Source organism: Pelophylax lessonae (genome assembly GCF_965119305.1).
Source record: "Pelophylax lessonae genome assembly, chromosome: 1".
NCBI classification, from domain to species: Eukaryota; Metazoa; Chordata; class Amphibia; order Anura; family Ranidae; genus Pelophylax; species Pelophylax lessonae.
Genome location: NC_138768.1, coordinates 617274139 through 617295406, shown reverse-complemented (window position 1 = coordinate 617295406; position 21268 = coordinate 617274139). Strand labels below are relative to the sequence as shown.

Below are 21268 nucleotides of genomic sequence, written 5' to 3'. Positions count from 1 at the left end.
GGGACCAGCTGAAAACCAGAATTCCATCTAGGAAGGAATCATGGGAGGAATGATTGTCTGCAACTGTGTTTTTATGTTTATAAGGTTCTCTCTGGAAAATCTTCGTAATGTTGAGAACACATAAGGTGTGGTTTGATTTGAAAATCAAAAGGTAAAAGAGGAAAATTTATGACTCAACAGAAAATGATTTGAAATACAAGATGTTATGCACAGCAAACAAAAGGTCAGAAACATCCACACAGAACACACACACGCTGTATATGTAAGTCAAGTTATTTCCATGCAAAGCAAAGGGGCTACAAGTTCAGGTTATGTTTGCCATCATAACCTGGAAATAAAATGATATGAAAAGAAATCTGCAACATACTGTGGTGAAGTGCAGCGGTTATTCTTTTTGATCTATGAAGGACGTCATAGCCAGGATCTGCCAATTTGGAAATTCTGTATTTTTTAAGGTCTAGTGAAACAGAGTTACTGTGGTATGGCATCTCAGATATGATATTCTTGGCCATTTTTATATTTTGTGTAACTATTGTGGAATATAAACAATGTTCTTCTGAAAATGTTACTTGCTTGACTGTGAAACTGACCCTCTTTTTATAATATTTTTTTTATTGCAGTACCTGGTTCTACTACTGTTTGCTAATGACATATATATATATATATATATATATATATACAATGTGGACTGTATTTTTCACATACCCAGACTGCTCTCCAGCTCAGCCTAAGGCATACTTTATTACGTAGATGTTACCAAAATAACCTTTTGAGAAATGTTACTACCTTAGTCTAGCTTAGTTAAATCAACTACTGCAATGAGCAGGGGCTTCCTAGCTGATAAGGATATTGAGACTTGCAGGTGTCTGGATTAGAGCCAGACTCTATGACCATAAAATTGCCAGAGAATTCCTCAAGGGAAGAAGCCTGATTCACTCATACCCTGATTCTGAACATGGGAAAATGTATGCCAGTAAGTTTTCTGGTTCTAAGCTCAAAGTGATAGATTGCATAGAATCCTCTGATAAGAAGCTACATTCCCTTCTAGAAGAAGTGTATAATACATCACATTCTGATTTGAGTGGATTTTCTAATTTTACTACAGGTAATGTATTTTCCAGGTAGCAATAGTGGTACCTGATTCTACTTGTTGCCTGGACTTGCCTTTGAACTTCACCACAGTAATGTTGACTGTCATCTAATGCAAAGAGACAGTATCTGTTTTGACCAAGCATCACAATGTCCATTTGATTAGGGTTAGAGGTAATGCCAGGAGAAAACCTTTCAGGACAGCAGGTGATGCCAGACAAACTGATACAGTAATTTAGCTGGTTAATGATATGATAATGTCATGTCAACGGATGCACAGCGGAACATAAAGTGGAATGGGCGTTGTAGCAGGAATAACAGGGAAGGTAACAGGATAAGTCAGTAACAGGGAAGAAGGGTTTTAGCAGTTAAAAAGGTAATGTTATAGCTTACATCCCTGCATAAGGTTACTGGTACAGTGCTAGTATATTATGTGTAGCATTTTCATTAAAGCAGCATTAGTATTAGTTTAGTGAAAATTAGCCTGCTTGAATACTGCATGCTTTAGTTTAACAAAATCAAAACAAAATTAATTTTTAGCAATATAAATTGTATAACTTACTCTTCTCAGAGTTGAGATTTCCCTAAAATAAAGGAAAAGCGGTGAATAAATAAAATGATCATACAGAAATGATAATATTAATAAATAATAATAATTCATGTAATGATAAAATATTTGCATGTGTAATATGCCAAGAATAATTCTACAGCACTCTTACCCATCAGTGCTCTAACACTGTCACAGCTTTCGATGTGTTACTGAGTTGGTTTCTTGCAGGCAACATGCATCTTTTCCTACAAATGCCAGCATATGTTTCAGCTGTACCACTGTTATACTTCCACTTGAATCTATGCATAGTCTCTCTCAATACCCATGTGTCTCTTTTATGTATGTAATACATTGCCATTGCTACCTGACCTATAAGTAAATTTTTTTATAGGCCTTATAAAGACACTACTCCATAGAAAAGGAGTACTGCAGCCTAAAGAATGAGACACTTCTGGGCCACTGTTTTACCTCTGTTTAATTTCTGGTACTGGTCAGCAGAATGAGCACATTTTTCAATGGCTCCTATCATAGTCTCTCTTTTAGTAGCCCAAACCTATTGTACTCTGCCCAGATTTAGATCTTGCACCAACAGAAGTACAGTTATCACTCTATGGGAAACACAATTTGAAAACATCAATAAAGTCATCCATTGACTCTTTTATCAGATTAGAAATAAACATTCATTTTATTAATAAACAAGTCATTTTATTTAATTGTAAAGCAATCCGGAATTCTTTGTCAACTTATAAATACGTTTAGATGAATTTATATATTCTCATACACTAATACTTACAATAAATTGTATGTAAATCCAAAAATTAAGGTGCTCCAAACTGGTCCCTTACTGCATGTTAAATATACCAATACATTTTTCTACTTGGCATTGTTTGGGAAGAGTTAACACCTGTTGATTCTGCCAGTTTCTTCCCTTTCATGTGAATGAGTAACAATACTTACCACAGTCTCCTAATGCTGTGGTAGCGACGCGCTGTCACCCTCCTATACACTCCTGCATTGGGACTGCAGAGCATTGTACCAATGCACAGGAACAGCCATGCCTTCATACCTGGTTAACAGTGTTTCTCTTAGGCTGGGTACACACAGGATTAAAATTGAAGGCTTTTGTCGAAGAGACATGCTGGAAAACAAGCATCCGATCAGCACTGGCAGTCAACAGCTGTCAGCGCTAATCAGTGTGTTCTGTTGGGGGGGGGGGGCAGTCCCCCTGTCAGAACACGCCGCAATAACAATGTTTGTGTTAGAGTGATCTTTCACTGAATGAAACTGAACTTGAACTTGAATGAAAAAAAAACTTTACGTGTGTACCAGTCTTAAGAGTGCCCCATAACCCTGAGGCTGACAGTGACATCATCCACAGTGAACAGACACCGCAGCTTCAACACTCCCCAAAGCCCTGGTATGCTCAGTACAGGTCACAGGCACAGAAAGAGTTAGAATGGTCACATTTTCACAAGAATAAACACACTCTAGAGTATTTAAAAGCTTTTTTTTTCACAAGGGAATTAGCATTATTTAAAAAACATGTCTGAACAACCCTCTGAAAATTTCTAACCTTATGGATTCGCATAAACATTAAAAATTAAATAGTAACCGGGGTAAGCGGGGAAAACAACCGTGAAGTGCGGGATGGGGGGGCACCTCTCCCGCGGTCCATAAAAGTGATTCTGCGGTGAATCCACCGCTGGGACCACTTTTATGAGAAAGAGGACCACCTGCCCAGTATAAAAATATCAGGGTTATGGCACCTATCTGCTGCCATAACCCCAGTATTTAACATCAAAGTAGCGATGTTTAACTGCGGCGGGCGGTCCGGAAGTGGTTAAAAGAGTTATAGTGAATTGTTAATTGTTTATATTTGTGAAATATAATAATCAAGGCCGTGGCCGTTATTGATCCAGTTTGGTGTGGCTAGTGTTCTCTGTATGTTTGGAGTTTATGCCCCCTACCGTCCCATGTTACATCACTTCCACTTTCAACGTGAAACATCTCATTACTTTAACACCTGTAAATCATGTAGAGTTTCCATATTCTTGTCCAACCCCTGTATGTGCCGTTGTGTTTGTGCTGAGAGCAGGCTCCCAGCAGAGAGACCAAGCTCTCGCCAAGAGGTACAGGACTGGTACCAATGAGAAGACAGAAAGTAAAGGGTTCGATCTAGGTCAGTGTCGAGGTTAAAGTCAATGTTGGGGTCAAAAGTCCTGGTCAGAGTCAAAGGGTCAGGCTCAGTGTATTTTAGGTTAGATAAAAAAACAGCACTTTTTAATTTAGTATCACTGTCAGTTAGTGTCAGTGTGTTTTAGGTAGGATGAAAATGAAGCAAAAGGCGCACTATTGTTTCTGGGCCCTACTACTGGTACAAACAACAAATATACATACACATACGTGATAATGCTTTGATTGTCAGGAGCAAGAGAATGTATTTTGGGTGGTAGGTTATGGCAATAGCAAGACATATACAGCTAAATTTAAAAAAAAATTACTCTTTTTGTGCCAATATTCCTGGCAGGAGATATCCATTACTATTTAGCACCAAATGAAATTCCAATTTGTCCTGAAAGAAACAAGGTATAATTCACCTGGATACACTAATTAGTTGTGATTATATGTACAGTTTTGCTAACACTAATCTTTACTAAAAAAAACAAAACTGTGTTCGGGCATTAATATTTATTTTACCCTCCTTCAAAAATTGGTTTAATGGTTTGTTAAGGTCTGTCCTTATATTACATCATTTTGGTACATCTAAAGAAGCCTATACAGAGATTGTACAATTAGATTGTACAGTGTATGGTCAGCCTGAGGGTGGTGTTGAAGCAGAAATAAACCCATCAATTTGTTTCCTAACACAGTTGCACTCAAGGCATGCTGTGAATGATAACGGGCAAAGTTGCTTGTGCTCTCAACCGTCCTGTTAAGCCTTTAAATGGCTAGTTTCATAACGGATCACATGTGAAGCATTATGGCAACTGCCTATCAATCAGAGGCTATTATGGCAGCTTCCATGGCTGTAAAGGATAGGCAGGATTAGTTCCACTTTAAATCTTTGTAAATTGAGCTTTATGTATGTAAAGTTTCAACTTTACTTTCACTTTACTGACTACATGGATGTTTTATGTCAGAAACTAAGCATGACTCTCCAGCAGTACACATTTTTCAAAAGGTAACCAGCAGTGGCAGCCTTGGTATTTCTCTTAGGCCAAGTTCCTTTCAATAATTTACATATATGTAAAATGTCATAAGGATTTTACTTTAGTGAGTGCTAGCAGTTTGTGAATGATTAGAATATAACTACAATTTCCAAAATGATCAAAGATGTTCCCCATCCTTTTCCAGGTATAAATGGAGGTAGCTGCAGGCTGCTTTTGCCATTATTGGATAATTTTAACAGTTCTAGGATCCTTCTGCTACTAGAGGAGTGACACATTGGCTATAATAGAAAGCCATGAATTTTAGATTGATCTGTTGTGGTTTAGAAAAGAGCTAAATGCAAAGGTTCCAGGCATATAGGATGCTTCAAACAATTAATGTAATGCCAAAAAATCAAACAACTCACTTTCATGCAACATTAGTCCATTTTTTATATTAAAAAAAAAAAAAAAAAAGTGCAAAAGTGAAGAGCCACAAATCAAAGCTCATCTAATGGCAATCAGATCAATGGAGACATTTGATCAATGTTAATTTTGGCATCAAATTTTGATTTAGTTTTATTCATAGTCTTTATACTAAAATGCCATTTTGGTTTTAGTCCCATTTTAGTCATCTGCAATTGTTTTCGTAGTATTTAGTCAACTAAAAATAGCAGTAGATTTCAGTCGACTAAAATGTCCTTCATAATAAATCCATTAGTAAACTAAAATCTAATGGGTTTAGTTACATTATAATGTATTATTCATGCATTTCCCTAGAATTTCCAAACGAATTATATTTTTCTGGAGTAAAAAAATATAATATTATGTTGTTATTTATGGTATTAAGGTTTGAACAAACTCACAGATGAAGATTTAGCTGCTGTGGATGGTCTGAGGAGGCCTGTAATGCTGAACAGCGCTCTGGATGGTGGTCTGAGCAGGCCTATAATGTACAGTGCTCTGGTTGGTCTGAGGAGGCCTGTAGTGTTGCACAGTGCTCTGGATGGTGGTCTGGGGAGGCTTATAATACTGCACAGTGCTGTGGACAGTGGTCTGAGAAGGCCTGTAATTCATAGTGCTCTGGACGGAGGTCTGAGCAGGCCTGAAATGCTGCACAGGGCTCTGGACGGTGGTCTGAGGAGGCCTATAATGCTGCACAATGCTCTGGATGCTAGTCTGAGGATGCCTGTAATTCACAGTGCTCTTAAAGTGGCCTGAGGAGGCCTATAATGCACACAGTGTTTTGGACGGTGGTCTGAGGGGAGGCCTGTATTGTACAAACACACAGTGATCTGCTCTGGACAGTCCTGAATCAGAACTCCTGTTTGAAGGCCTGTAATGCATAGTTCGAAGGCCTGTAATGCATAGTGCTGCTCTAGACAGTCACTTGAGGAGCCCTGTAATGTTGCAGTGCTGACTGCTACGCACGCTATGGACTTGCTTGCTTGCTGGCACTCACGGGTGGAGCTCAAGGGAAAGCGGAATGTCCTACATTTTAGTCATCTAAAATCGAATGGGTTTAGTTAAATTCTAATGCATGAATCATGCATTTTTCCAGAATTTCCAAACTCAGTATATACTTCTGAAGTAAACAAAATCTAACATCATGTTATTATTTATGGTATTAAGGTTTTAACAAACTCACAGACACAGATTTAGCTGCTCTGGATGGTCTGAGGAGGCCTGTAATGCAGCACCACTCTCTGGACGGTGGTCAGAGGAGGCATGTAATGCACAGAATGCTCTGGAAGGTGTTCTTAGGAGCCCTTTAATGCACAGTGCTCTGAGTGGTCTGAGGAGGCCTGTAATGTTGCACAGTGCTCTGGACAGTGGTCTGAGGAGGCCTGTAATTCATAGTGCTCTGGATGGTGGTCTGAGGAGGCCTGTAATACTGCACAGTGCTCTGGACAGTGGTCTGAGGAGGCCTGTAATTCACAGTGCTCTGGACAGAGGTCTGAGGAGGCCTGTAATGCTGCACAGTGCTCTGGATGGTGGTCTGAGGCAGCCTGTAGTTCCTAGTGCTCTGGACAGTGTTCTGAGGAGGCCTATAATGCTGCACAATGCTCTGGATGGTGGTCTAAAGAGGCCTGTAATGCTGCACAGTGCTCTTGACGTTGGTCCGAGGAGGCCTGTAATGCACATATTGCTCTGGAAATGGACAGTCTGAGGAATAGGCCTGTAATGCATTGCAGACAGTGCTCTGGACAGTCTGAAGAGACTTGTAATGCACACAGTGCTCTGACCAGTGATCTGAGGAGGCCTGTAATGCACACTTGGACAGTGGTCTGAGAGGTGGCCTGTAATGTACACACTAACAGTGCTCTGCTCTGGACAGTCCTGAGTCTGGACTCGTTTGGAGGCCTGTAATGCATAGTGCTGCTACTTGCTTGCTGGGAGCAGAAGCACTCACGGGCCCTACACAGACGGCGCTCCAGGGAAATCGGAAGTTCACATGGGTAAACGTTCCTCCCTTTTCATTTTGTGTGCATTCTTGACGAAAATGGAATTGATTGTCATGATAGTTTTAGTCAGTGGAGTACTTTTGTGGTGTACTTTTAGTTTAGTTTTCATCACTGTAAAAAGGCCACTGATTGAACATTTTGATGAAAATCTTTTGTCAAAGAAACTAACATTGCAATTGATATAATTTAAAATCAATGAAATCATTAGAAAAAGGACTAGTCAATCTATGACTCCGTGCACACTGAGCTTATAAAAAGCCCAGTTCCCTTGGCAGAAAAAATATGTTTATACAGAACGTTTTATACACGTTTAGGTAAGTTTAATTGTATTTAGCATTTTTTTCTGCCAGAAAGCTCCAAAAAGGCAAACCATGGGGGTTTTTTTCTACCTCTAAACACTGAGCTTAAAATATGCCTTTAATCGTCCTAAGGCGTATAGACACATAGGATAACATTAAGCTGTTTCTACAGGCAAAATACAAAACTGTAGAAGCAGCGTTTTTAAAGCCTGCATGAGCCCCATAGGATTTGATTTACTAAAACTGGAGAGTGCAAAATCTGGTGCAGCTCTGCATAGAAACCAATCAGCTTCCAGGTTTTTTTTCAAACCTTGATTGAGCAAGCTGAAGTTAGAAACAGATTGGTTACCATGCACAGCTGTACCAGATTTTTAGTAAATCAAACTCTAAGAGTGATATTTTAGCTACGGGTTAAGCCAGGAAGGCTGCACCAGTCCCTGGTGTCCTATACATATTGGATTTTTCACTTCCACACAAACCTATGTTTGCTTCAGCACTCCGTTCTGTTATTCATGATATACAACACATTTACATTTAAATTCAAAAAGTTGAGGGATCTCATATTGACAACATCAGATGTGCAGAAACAGGGACTCCTTGAGTCCTTGAGAGAAGCTGTCAGGTGGAATAACTGCCAGAATTTTCCAAAAGTAAAATATCAGGTTTTTGGTAGAATAGCCCTTTCTGAGTAGCTCTTATAAACATAACTAAATGAAAAATACTAAGAATTTATCCAAGAATAGTATTACCTCATCTTCTTGATCTGATTCAGACTCCTTCATAATACAAGATCGCAAGTAGATAGAATGGTAAAAAGAGAAAGAAAACCAATTATGTATACATCACAATAAAGTAGAACTCCAAACAAAAATAAAAAGACAAATAAGAATCACCCTTTAAAAGACAAAATTCAAAACCAGCTTTTGCTGCAATATTCACTTTCAATCTAGAACTCTCCCCTACATCCTCTTTTCTGCCACAAGATGTCCTCAGTCTCAAGATTAGCATCATTTAACCAACTTCTCCTGAGCCCAGAGTGTCCTGCATCTACCCCAGTCTATGGCTGGGCAATGAAAAGAGGAGCAGCACAGCGATTATGCTTTCTCCTCCTAGTAGCATGCTTTTTGTCAGCAAATGAACCGATTGGTTATTTGTGCTGTTTCTTCCTCTCACATACCAAATCAAATTAATGTACAGGCGGTCCCCGGGTTACAAACAAGACAGGGACTGTGGGTTTGTTCTGAAGTCTAATTTGTTTGTAAGTAGGAACAGGCACATTTTTTAAGTTTAGATCGAGCCAAAAGAATCATCTTTACATTTTTTGGATAGCATAGGGAAGGGTAACACCTCTGTAACATTCGTTTTGCTGTCTGTACCCCTGTGCAGAAGATTTCACCTCACTTTCTGTACCTATGACAACTGCATTTTGAAAATTTTGGGTTGTTGTGGAAACAAGAATTAGTGATAAAGCTTCAGTGGAGACAACTTTTTCCCATGAGAACTCTTACAGGAGTGAATTTCCCTTCCTAGGGGGAGATTTCTCCTCACTTCCTGTTGTCTTTCTTTGTTTGTAAGTAGGAGTCGTTTGTAAGTCGGATGTTTGTAACCCGGAGACCGCCTGTACTTATACTCTTTGTAACGGATCAACCAGCACCCCGACTGGGCACCTCCGTTGACGTGAATACTGTCACACTCTTTGCATTAAAAAAATACATTTAAGGCTGTCCTAAAGATTATAGAGCTTCATTAATGTGTGTCTATTATATCTGCCTGGAGTCCAGCTTTAAATTACAACCAATCTTATGGTTTTAAATCATTCTGTGACTCATTTATCATCTATTCAATATTTTCTTATGTTTAAGAGGGTTGATTTATTCAAGGCAAATAGGATGTTCACGTTGCAATGGAATTTTCCTTTTGCTTAGTGATTGTGGGCAAGAAAAATTAAAAAACTGTATTTTTGCTTACACATGATTGGATGATGGAAGTCAGCAGAGCTTCGCTGTGACGGTATTCACCATCACTGGAAGTGAAAAACAAATAATTAATGGTTTGAATTGCTTCAGATGGGACAGTCATATTTGTCAGCAATATCTCCATATAGAAATATGAAGGTTTATTCCCATTGCTATGAAATCTGCAATTCCTAAATAATGTGTGTATTACATATCCCTCAATGTCAGACAGGTTTTGCCTATTGTTTGTGGATTGGGATAATGTGTATTCCAGCTTCAATGTGAGAGAGACACACAGACTGTCACTGGCAGCCTTGTCCTATTGTTTGTGTATTGGGAGGGAATGTGGATTGTGCCGTCCCATTGGCTAATGTTAATAACCTCACATTGTTCTGTCCAGATGGCTAGAAAATTTGTTTAGGTTATGGGGGAGGGATTGTGTACACTGTATGGGAATGACTGACTGTAAAACCCTGTTTCTATTGGATTGCGAATGTCACGTCCAGTTCTTCACAAGGTCCACCTGGGTGGTAACCTTGTCAGGGAAAACTGTATAAAAGTCTGTTTCTTGATTCAATAAAGAGTTCTAGTTCACCCTCAATCTAGAGTCCTGTCTCTTATTGGGGGAATATGCTACAAGGGATTGCTATGGTCTTCCATACTCCCTTGGATAATCACTAAGCTCTTGTAAGAGCTTGTGTAGAGCTTGTTCCTGCTGCCCTCTCTGGGGAAAGAGAGGTTCACCCACGGGAACCTGGAGCCTTGTCATAGGTCCAGGGTGGGTAGGAGACGGCGAGACCCTAACCAAGCTGTGGCGGTTCGTGGGGTCTGAGGCGGTTATGGTGTCTGGTGGAGTGCTTGGAGCCCTCTAGAAGCACTAGGAGCATCCGTCAATGGAGGTGCCTGGTCGGGGTGTCGGTTGATCCGTTACATTAGTTTCTTTCATTAAGCTAAAGGGAAATTCCTTTGCACAGTAAACAGCTTTTATTTAAACTTTTGCATTGCCATGTTTTTACGGTTCCCAATTCTTTTACAGATTTTGCTGGATCCCACCAGTGATTGTTACTACGCAGGTAAGTAATGGCTGTTGCAGAGCATACTAACCTGCTTGACGGGGCAGCTCAGAGCAACCTTAAGAAGAGAGGCAATTATGCAGGATATTTTGAAGACTTTTCGCTTTAGATTACAAGAGCACAAATCTAAAAAAATAACACTGTATACCGGTAATAGAATTTTTGCCCAGGGTCAGAAAAACGACTTTAGCTCTGGAACCGATAACTAAGGAACCCCCAGACATACTGCGCTGAACAGAAATGGAGTCCTGTAGCCACTGCCAACTGCAGGACCAAATCACCAGTATACTAATGAACTTAAAAATCTGTGCTTCTTAGCCAAGTGGGGAAACTTCAAAGAATTTAGAGCAATCACAAAGAAAACAACAGTACTAATGGATTGGGTAAACCTGTGCTTGTTGGCTGACTGGAAATTCCAGGATTTCAGTATCCAGCATAAAGTTACCAGCAGTCGCTGGCTGACCAGAGAGACTTCCAGAATTTCAGTATCTAGCATGAATCTACCAGCATTCGCTGACTGACTGACTGGAGAGATTTTCAGGATTTCCCACATGCATGAATCTACCAACAGCTGTTGATAGCAGGGCTCGACAAACCCCAGGCGCCAGGTCACATTGGCGACTAGAAATAGCGGCAGGTGTCCTCTCCACATGTCGGACATCCCAAGTCTCCTGCGAGGTGCGGGAGTCTCCCGCATGTGGGCTGCAGGTGCCTGACACCCGCAAGTGCCCTGTAATATCCCAGCTCCGTGCTGTCCGCTGTCAGAACGGTGTTGATGCTTCCTGTATAGTTTCAGCTCCATCTTATCACAGGCGGAGTGATATCAAATGCACTCCGCCTGTGAGAGGAGAGATACAGGAAGCATCGGCTCTGCATGCTTCCTCCAGTTCCGCTCCTCACACTCCATTGATGTCTCTCAGAGGAGCCAGCATTACCAGCCAGCAGTACCCACCAGCAGTACCAGCCAACAGTATCCACCAGAAGTACGAGCTAGCAGTACTCACCAACAGTATCAGCCAGCAGTACCCACCAGCAGTACCCACCAGCAGTACCCACCAGCAGTACCCACCAGCAGTACCAGCCAGCAGTACCCACCAGCAGTACCAGCCAGAAGTACCAATCAGCAGTACCCACCAGCAGTACCAGCCAGCAGTACCCACCAGAAGTACCCGCTAACAGTACCCGCCAAAAGTACAAGCAGGGGTATCAGCCAGAAGTACCAGCCAGCAGTACCCGCCAGCAGTAACCACCAGCAGTACCAACCAGCATTACCAACTAACAGTAACCACCAGCAGTACCAGCCAGCAGTACCCAGCAGCAGTACCAGCCAGCAGTACCAGCTAGCAGTACCCACCAGCAGTACCAGCCAGCAGTACCCACCAGCAGTACTAGCCAGCAGTAACCACCAGCAGTAACCACCAGCAGTACTCACCAGTAGTAACCACCAGCAGTACCAGCCAGCAGTAACCACCAGCAGGTAATTAAAGCCGCGGATTTGCGGCCTGCTGGAGCAAGACGCTTACCCTACATTAGGGAACTGGCACCCTGTTGTGGTGGCCAGGGATGCAACAAGTAGTCACTGGCGGCACTGATGGTTCCCTCTGCCTGCTCTCACTGCCCGCCCATCTCTTTCCAAAGAGAAGGGGTTGTGGGCTTGATCAGGCGCCCTGTCCTTACCAGTGAGTGGACAGAGAGTGTGGGGCAGCTGGTTGGAATGGCCCCAGTTCCATTTACAACCTCACAACGATGGAAGCAGTTTTTTTTTATTATTTTTTCTCATGAAAACTAATGTTTTATTATTTTTCATTCTCTCCCTGTCATGCCACACAGCCGAATGCCCCTTTCACAAAGTCTGTTGGATTAGGTTCACCTGTTAGATTTTCAGGGGGACCTGATCGGACCCTTCAGTCTTCTCTATGGAGTGGCGGATGTCCGCTGACAACTGCCGCCATCTGATCCTGTGCGCCAAAAACAGACGGATGGTGGTTCTATTTTCCATCCGTCTGGTGGATCGATTCAGATGGCATCGAATGGAAATGGACAGGCAGTCCATTTCCATCCGATTGCCCCATAGAGGAGAGTAGGACTGTGTTAGTGTTCGCTCTGCATAGCCGAGCGGACAGGACCTGTCATCTGCCTGCTCAGCTGGGAATAGCGGAGAAATCCCCTCTGGGCAAGCGGATTCTGCTGAGCAGAGGTGCCCATATGAAAGGGGCCTAAGGTGGCACAAGTTACTGTATCACTAGGCCGAATGCCAGGCAACATCAGCCGGTTCAATAAAAACTGGCCGCCATTCTGCCCGTGTGTATGGCACTCGTGGAAAAACAAACTGGCTCCTAACTTTTTTAGCTTGCTCCTAAATTTCAAGCAAATTTGTCAAGCCCTGGTTGATAATAAAGAAATGTTTCTAATGGCAAACAATACTGATGAAAACACATCCAATTTCCTGAGGACACAAAGGGAATTTGAGCAGGTGTGAGGAGGGAGGGATTATAATTGGGTTTGCAATTTTGCAACATTTTTTCCAATAGGCATTCATAAAAAAAAATATATATCACTGAAACTTCTGTGAAAGCGGTAAGCCTTCAATTTTTATATACCTAGTGTCTGTTTCTCCTGTGGGTGGCAGTATAACCCTATGTTGCTTCATTTCTATTAAGCTGTGTCCCTCAATGGACAATAATTGACAACCCCATATCCTTGAAAGTAGTTTTTTCTACTTCCATTGCTCCTTATTTCAGGACAATAAAGAAAATGTTGCCCTGTTTTCTTCAATTTATTACAGGACCCCCCTTTTTATGATTCCTCAGATTGCTGCATTGTTTTGTCCTTGCTCAATTTTAACATTTCGCACACAAAAGTAACCATACTAGTACAAGCCAGAATAGCAGCACCAGCCACCCAACCCTTACTTTAATTTGCAGTCATGAATTGCACAGCTCACAACTTCAGATAGGGAGCTGTGCATTTGCAGAAGTTTCAGTGATATATATATATATATATATATATATATATATATATATATATACTTTTTTTTATTAAGGCCTACCCAATGACAATTGTAAAAAAATGTTGCAAAATTGTAATGATTTAAGCATATACAGCATTTAAAATATGTAGGGAATAGATCACTATTCCCTACAATTAAACATTCCTAAAAATGTACTGCATCAGCACATGTGAGCATGAGTTATTCATTTCCTTGGCTGCAGAAATTAACTTATATTTTAAGCCTGACCCACAAGGCACCAGAATGAAAAAATATAGAAACAGAATTATGAAACCAAATAATACCCGGTAGTTTTTCATACACATTATCATTTTATATACTGGTTTAAAACAAAGTGATTACCTTGCAATAAACTGGCAATGTGATATTTAGATTGCAGATGGCTTGCTGTACAAGGCCCCTATTAGATTTTGGTTCCTTCATGAAAGACAGGCGTCCACAAGGCTCTTGAGTTGTGTCTCGTACCTGATATTAGGAAATAATAGAGCTCATAATATTTTATTGTCTCAGCATGTCAAACTGAACAGCACATACAACACTGCACATACAGTTTTTAATGGTAACGAAGAATAGAGGAAAATCAGACAGGTAACATCAAAAATAGAAAAAAAAATATTATTAGATCTGATGATGTTTGCCCAAGTACATCCATATTGCCCTTAATCAAATGGAATGCATATAAAGTAAAGTGATTCAATTGTTCTATCAACTACTTATTAGTACCTTGACAAACAATGGAAGTCTGTTCTCTTTAAAGGCATAGAAACTAAATATATGGTGTTGCCCACTCTTTATTAGAGGTACTAGGTTTCCAAAACAGTCTAAATAGATTGGTTTTCCTTCCAGGACCTGAAAAAGAAAACACAACATCAGTGGCTGCATAGGGCTGTAGGTTCCAATTATAAAACTGTATATATATATATATATATATATGGGAAATTCCTCCTTACAGTGTTGGCTTAAAATAAAGCTCACGCTGCCTGTGTGACATAGATGATAGAAGACTAAGCTTTCACGTTAAAGTCCTCCTCGGTTACATACATGGTGAAAACAGCATGAAACAATGTAAAATGAAAATGGCAAACACTCTATATGGCAAAGCTATAGATTACTAAGAAAGTGAATAAAGTTAGGGAAAGGGCGATATAAAACATTTATCCTGTAAAGTAATACCTTTGTTATTGTAATATTTTTTCATTTTGTATCATTAATTTATTGAAAACCCCCAGGCAAACAGTTAGATAAAGAGTTAATATTATTATGCATATGTGAATTGGTTTACTTGCCAAGTCATTTGTAAACCTGTCCATCCAGTTTGAAGTCGACACAGCCATGCCAGGCAACACAGCAAGGAGTGACACGCTATAGTGCTGTTAAATTTACATGAAGTCATTTCAAAGACGTAAAACCACCACAGGTACAGCCCAGCAGGCAGCTCATGCATCTGTACATGAGGCCCGCTTTCTTACTGTGCAACACAGGAGCTGAAAATGCTATGTACCAACAGAAGCATCTTTTATATAACTTCAATTCTACAGTAGGCAAATACATGCCCAAGCAGCTGGGCATCACTGGAACAGATTATTGGAGTAGCGGTGTCTACTTCAGTGATTTTCAGTTTCCAGAGAGAGGTATTGGTCAGGTATGGTATATACATAGTTACATCAGTCTAAGCTGGACCATTGTAACTATGTAACAATCTACCATGCTTGGAATTCTTCTTTAACTGATCAGCAGATGCATTTTCACCTAATACATATAGACTCACTGCAGACTACTCATGTATTCATTTATACACGGTGTCAACCTATTTCTGGTAGCTTAAGGCCAATAGGTATTCAGTCATAATTCTGTCAGACTTAATGTACTCCTTAGGTTCTTTATTCTGACACATTATACTCTAGGCATAGTGTGAGCGTTTTTTGTTTGTCATGCAACACAAACTATTTTTCTGCAAGCATTTTATTGTGTGAGCACTTTTAGCCAGCTTGGACAGTGTCTGCAAACTAGCCCAGAGATGACTATTATTCAGCCACATTTACAGCCCATGCTGGCATACAGACTAGTATCAGTAAAGCAGTGAGCCTGCATACAGGCTGGTTTTCTGTCTATGTATATAAAAAGGTGTTCTGTTCAGCGGTCAGAACTAAAGTTGGTTAAATGGTCAAAACAAATATAGGGACACGGGTATTCTATATTTTAAATAATAACAAGTTTATTAATGAAAATTTGGACTTATAATCATAACCGTACAGTATATAATTCTTTATGTACCAGTATATTCATGAGGAACAAGACATACAACATAAAACGATAAACATATAACAAAGTACCGGCCGGTGCATATTAATTCAATCACAGGGCTAATTTTCACTATTTCGGTTAAATACCGGGAGTATATCTTCCTGTGATTTGTGTCTGTGGATAAACGGAGTGTAGTACAAAAAAAGTGGTGGTGTTTTCAAAGTTAAGATGTTCTGAAAAAATTGCGGTTTTGGAAGGTAGGTCTGATAGGATGGCTATTTTCCGTTTAGCATCTTTGAAAAGTAAATTCTGGGGTGCCGGTGTGCAGTCCGGAGTCTGTCCTAATACTTTTGACTCCTGTGGTAATTACCATTGCTTCACCTTTTCACATTTCCTCCCTTTTACTTTTCCAGATACTGGTTGGGTAAGTGATTTCTCAGCAGTTTGTAGATAGAAAGAAATGGGGATTTCCTGTGATTCGTTGTCACATATGGTTCCCTTTTATGGCGGGTGTATAGAGTGGTGTCAGGGGTATTTGCTGGTGGTTGATAATACCGTATCTCTTTTGGGGACTATGCAGAGTGTTTTTTGTAGGGCGGATAGGTGTTGGGTTTAACTTTCAAAGTTATTTCTCATAGGGTGTCTTTAATTCCTTCTCCCCACTCTGTCAGCTGTTTTTGCCGATGTTTCACCCCTCTACTGATGTGAATCAGTGCGTTTGGGGACTATGCAGAGTGTGCTTATACAGGGCGGGTAGGTAATGGTTATAACAATACAACTCCTCCGGTACCCGTCTATTCCAATGCACCGCTCACCTATTGTTTTTCCCCACTCTGTCAGCCATTGGCTGATTCTTCACCCCTTCTTCCGTTGTGTTCCAGTAAAGTCTTGCACTTACCTGACCTTCACTCTATAGCCGCTCGTTCCGTCTTCTATCTTCCGCTGTTTCCTTGTTGCGGTCGCCGATCCTCGACCTTTCGCTTCCGTTCGCTTTCTCCGTTGTCCGCGTCTGAGACACTGGTGGGCGTGCCGGCGGTGGTGATGACGTCAACGCGTTTCGCTTCTAAGTGGCGTAGCTTCGTCTGGACGTACGTAAGCCCGATGCCTGTGCCCTATAAGTACTTGTCTCCACAGGTGATCGGGTTTAGTTCATAATTACATGATCCGGGATTTCCTCAATCATTTCTAGTCATACACCGGATTATTTCATTATGCATTGGGTGCTTTTACTTATTTATCTTCTATTTGGATATATAGCAGTATTATATATGCTGTCTTTAATTTGCAGCCTTGACTCATAATTACTTTTATTGGGGGATACTCTCGACTTTCATTCCACAGACGATATTGTTGCAGATCTGTCTGTGTATGTCTCCTATTTTTGAAAAAAAGTTTTTTTTTTTTCCCGAAAAACAGGTAATAAATTTCGGGCATTTCTAGATTACAGGACAACATGATGACAACATTTACAGTGACATAATTACTGGATTTTTTCGATTCAGCTGGGGTATATGTGTATGTGTTTGATTTTGGGATAATGTGTTTTACAGGATTTTTACTTTTTACAGTAAGGACCTCCTTTTCTATGTTTCTCTTTCTTTTTCTTGTTTGTATGTGTAGGTTTCATTTCTTTGAGATGGCTACATTACCGTTACTTCTTCTTATTTCTCTTACTTCTCAAGGAATACCTGAAGGTTCATTTCTGTGTTTAACCCTGTTGGTATCAGGCTCTTTAAATTAAATATCCACCATTTTTCCTTTTGTAGGAGGATACGGTTGAAGTCACCCCGTCTGGGGGAGATTTTCAGTTCATAAATTCCTTTAATTTTTGTTCCTCTCAGGTTCCCATTATGGTATTCGGTATAATGTCTCGCTAGTGGTTTGTCTGGATTCTTTTCTTTTATTTCCCTCATATGTTCGCCAGTGCGGATTCTTAGTTGTCGTTTTGTTTTACCTATGTAATTTTTGTTACATGGGCACGTAATCATATAGACGACTCTAGTTGTAGCACAGTTTATGAGGTTATGGATTTTATACTAAGAAAGAAAGCCAGTAAGAAAGAAAGAAAAGAACTGCTAACCAGAAAAAACCCATACAAAAAAGACGCGATTGGAGCCACAAGAGTAATAACACAATATGGAACGCAATGGGAATCAGTACGCCAAGTTCTCAAGAAACATTGGAGCATTTTAAGCAACACACCAAATCTAAAAGAGATAATAGGCGAAAGTCCAAATATGGTGGCAAGAAGGGCAAAAAATCTGAAAGATATTTTAACCAAATCAGAATTCTTAAAGGAAACAGAGGACACATGGCTAATGAAAACCCCAAGGAGCAAGGGTATGTTCTCCTGCGGGAGATGCCAAATATGCCCTTACATCGACAGAACCGACATCTTCCACGATGCAACAAGAGAGAAAGAGTATAAAATCCATAACCTCATAAACTGTGCTACAACTAGAGTCGTCTATATGATTACGTGCCCATGTAACAAAAATTACATAGGTAAAACAAAACGACAACTAAGAATCCGCATTGGCGAACATATGAGGGAAATAAAAGAAAAGAATCCAGACAAACCACTAGCGAGACATTATACCGAATACCATAATGGGAACCTGAGAGGAACAAACATTAAAGGAATTTATGAACTGAAAATCTCCCCCAGACGGGGTGACTTCAACCGTATCCTCCTACAAAAGGAAAAATGGTGGATATTTAATTTAAAGAGCCTGATACCAACAGGGTTAAACACAGAAATGAACCTTCAGGTATTCCTTGAGAAGTAAGAGAAATAAGAAGAAGTAACGGTAATGTAGCCATCTCAAAGAAATGAAACCTACACATACAAACAAGAAAAAGAAAGAGAAACATAGAAAAGGAGGTCCTTACTGTAAAAAGTAAAAATCCTGTAAAACACATTATCCCAAAATCAAACACATACACATATACCCCAGCTGAATCGAAAAAATCCAGTAATTATGTCACTGTAAATGTTGTCATCATGCTGTCCTGTAATCTAGAAATGCCCGAAATTTATTACCTGTTTTTCGGAAAAAACAAAAAACTTTTTTTCAAAAATAGGAGACATACACAGACAGATCTGCAACAATATCGTCTGTGGAATGAAAGTCGTGAGTATCCCCCAATAAAAGTAATTATGAGTCAAGGCTGCAAATTAAAGACAGCATATATAATACTGCTATATATCCAAATAGAAGATAAATAAGTAAAAGCACCCAATGCATAATGAAATAATCCGGTGTATGACTAGAAATGATTGAGGAAATCCCGGATCATGTAATTATGAACTAAACCTGATCACCTGTGGAGACAAGTACTTATAGGGCACAGGCATCGGGCTTACGTACGTCCAGACGAAGCTACGCCACTTAGAAGCGAAACGCGTTGACGTCATCACCACCGCCGGCACGCCCACCAGTGTCTCAGACGCGGACAACAGAGAAAGCGAACGGAAGCGAAAGGTCGAGGATCGGCGACCGCAACAAGGAAACAGCGGAAGATAGAAGACGGAACGAGCGGCTATAGAGTGAAGGTCAGGTAAGTGCAAGACTTTACTGGAACACAACAGAAGAAGGGGTGAAGAATCAGCCAATGGCTGACAGAGTGGGGAAAAACAATAGGTGAGCGGTGCATTGGAATAGACGGGTACCGGAGGAGTTGTATTGTTATAACCATTACCTACCCGCCCTGTATAAGCACACTCTGCATAGTCCCCAAACGCACTGATTCACATCAGTAGAGGGGTGAAACATCGGCAAAAACAGCTGACAGAGTGGGGAGAAGGAATTAAAGACACCCTATGAGAAATAACTTTGAAAGTTAAACCCAACACCTATCCGCCCTACAAAAAACACTCTGCATAGTCCCCAAAAGAGATACGGTATTATCAACCACCAGCAAATACCCCTGACACCACTCTATACACCCGCCATAAAAGGGAACCATATGTGACAACGAATCACAGGAAATCCCCATTTCTTTCTATCTACAAACTGCTGAGAAATCACTTACCCAACCAGTATCTGGAAAAGTAAAAGGGAGGAAATGTGAAAAGGTGAAGCAATGGTAATTACCACAGGAGTCAAAAGTATTAGGACAGACTCCGGACTGCACACCGGCACCCCAGAATTTACTTTTCAAAGATGCTAAACGGAAAATAGCCATCCTATCAGACCTACCTTCCAAAACCGCAATTTTTTCAGAACATCTTAACTTTGAAAACACCACCACTTTTTTTGTACTACACTCCGTTTATCCACAGACACAAATCACAGGAAGATATACTCCCGGTATTTAACCGAAATAGTGAAAATTAGCCCTGTGATTGAATTAATATGCACCGGCCGGTACTTTGTTATATGTTTATCGTTTTATGTTGTATGTCTTGTTCCTCATGAATATACTGGTACATAAAGAATTATATACTGTACGGTTATGATTATAAGTCCAAATTTTCATTAATAAACTTGTTATTATTTAAAATATAGAATACCCGTGTCCCTATATTTGTTTTGACCATTTAACCAACTTTAGTTCTGACCGCTGAACAGAACACCTTTTTATATGCATGTTTAGGTTAGGTCGAAAATGTATTATCTAAATACAGGAACCTCCAATAATAACAATTGTGAAACCTATACTCCTTACAATAACCTTATGCTATGGTTTTCTGTCTATGCTTGTATATACAGGTTGGTACCACTCATGAGGGAATTATTATTAATTATTATTTAATTAAAAAAATAAATAAAATAAAAACATATTAGATGAACAACCAGTCAGCACTGGAGCAAGCAATTTCTAGTGGTGCAATGAAGGTTTAGCACATTACATGTATCAAAGTGTTCATTATTTTTTAGAGGCTCACCTCTACATCTCTACTCCTAGCAACTTCTGAAAAGTTTTCCTGCTGTTCCAATGTTTTGTCAACCTTGTCATCTGTCATACAGAAACATCTCAGACGTGCTTCTATGGGGTCATGGGATTTGGCAAATACAACAAACTTGGCCATATAGGGAACACATATAATTTCTCTGTAAACTTGGCTAGCAAATGTAACTGATTCCTGGATTTGTCGGCAATCAATTAACCAAAACCTACAGAAAAAAACAAATAGTATTAAATATTACAAGAATAGTACATACAGCTGAAGAGAACTTTGAGATATTTATAAAAGGTATCACACAGTGCCTTAAAATACGTTTTTGGGAGCAAATGTAGGATATAATAACCAACTTGTAAATGTGACCATACACATAATGCATTGTTAATTTTTTTCTTTATTTTTACAAAACACTGTGTGAAAAAAAAACTGACCTGGCAGATACATTAGTAGTAAAAGAAACACATTCATTAACAAATGTAAGCGGTGTGGTTCCAGTGATGTCCTCCCATTGCGCTGGAGTTGTACCAC

The 21268-nt window shown here is 40.1% G+C and overlaps 1 protein-coding gene across 7 annotated transcripts in view; it reads right to left on the bottom strand.

The window, feature by feature from the left end:
• ANK2 (ankyrin 2) overlaps positions 1-21268 on the bottom strand; it is a 302460-nt gene that overhangs the window by 77281 nt on the left and 203911 nt on the right. For all 7 annotated transcript variants that reach the window (XM_082254226.1, XM_082254220.1, XM_082254221.1 and 4 more), the window contains 6 exons: positions 21172-21268; positions 20723-20951; positions 14311-14436; positions 13930-14052; positions 8299-8325; positions 1652-1673 (listed from right to left, as the gene is read on the bottom strand). In XM_082254226.1, coding sequence (XP_082110352.1) covers positions 1652-1673; positions 8299-8325; positions 13930-14052; positions 14311-14436; positions 20723-20951; positions 21172-21268 — 624 coding nt within the window. The remainder of the gene's footprint in view (positions 1-1651; positions 1674-8298; positions 8326-13929; positions 14053-14310; positions 14437-20722; positions 20952-21171) is intronic.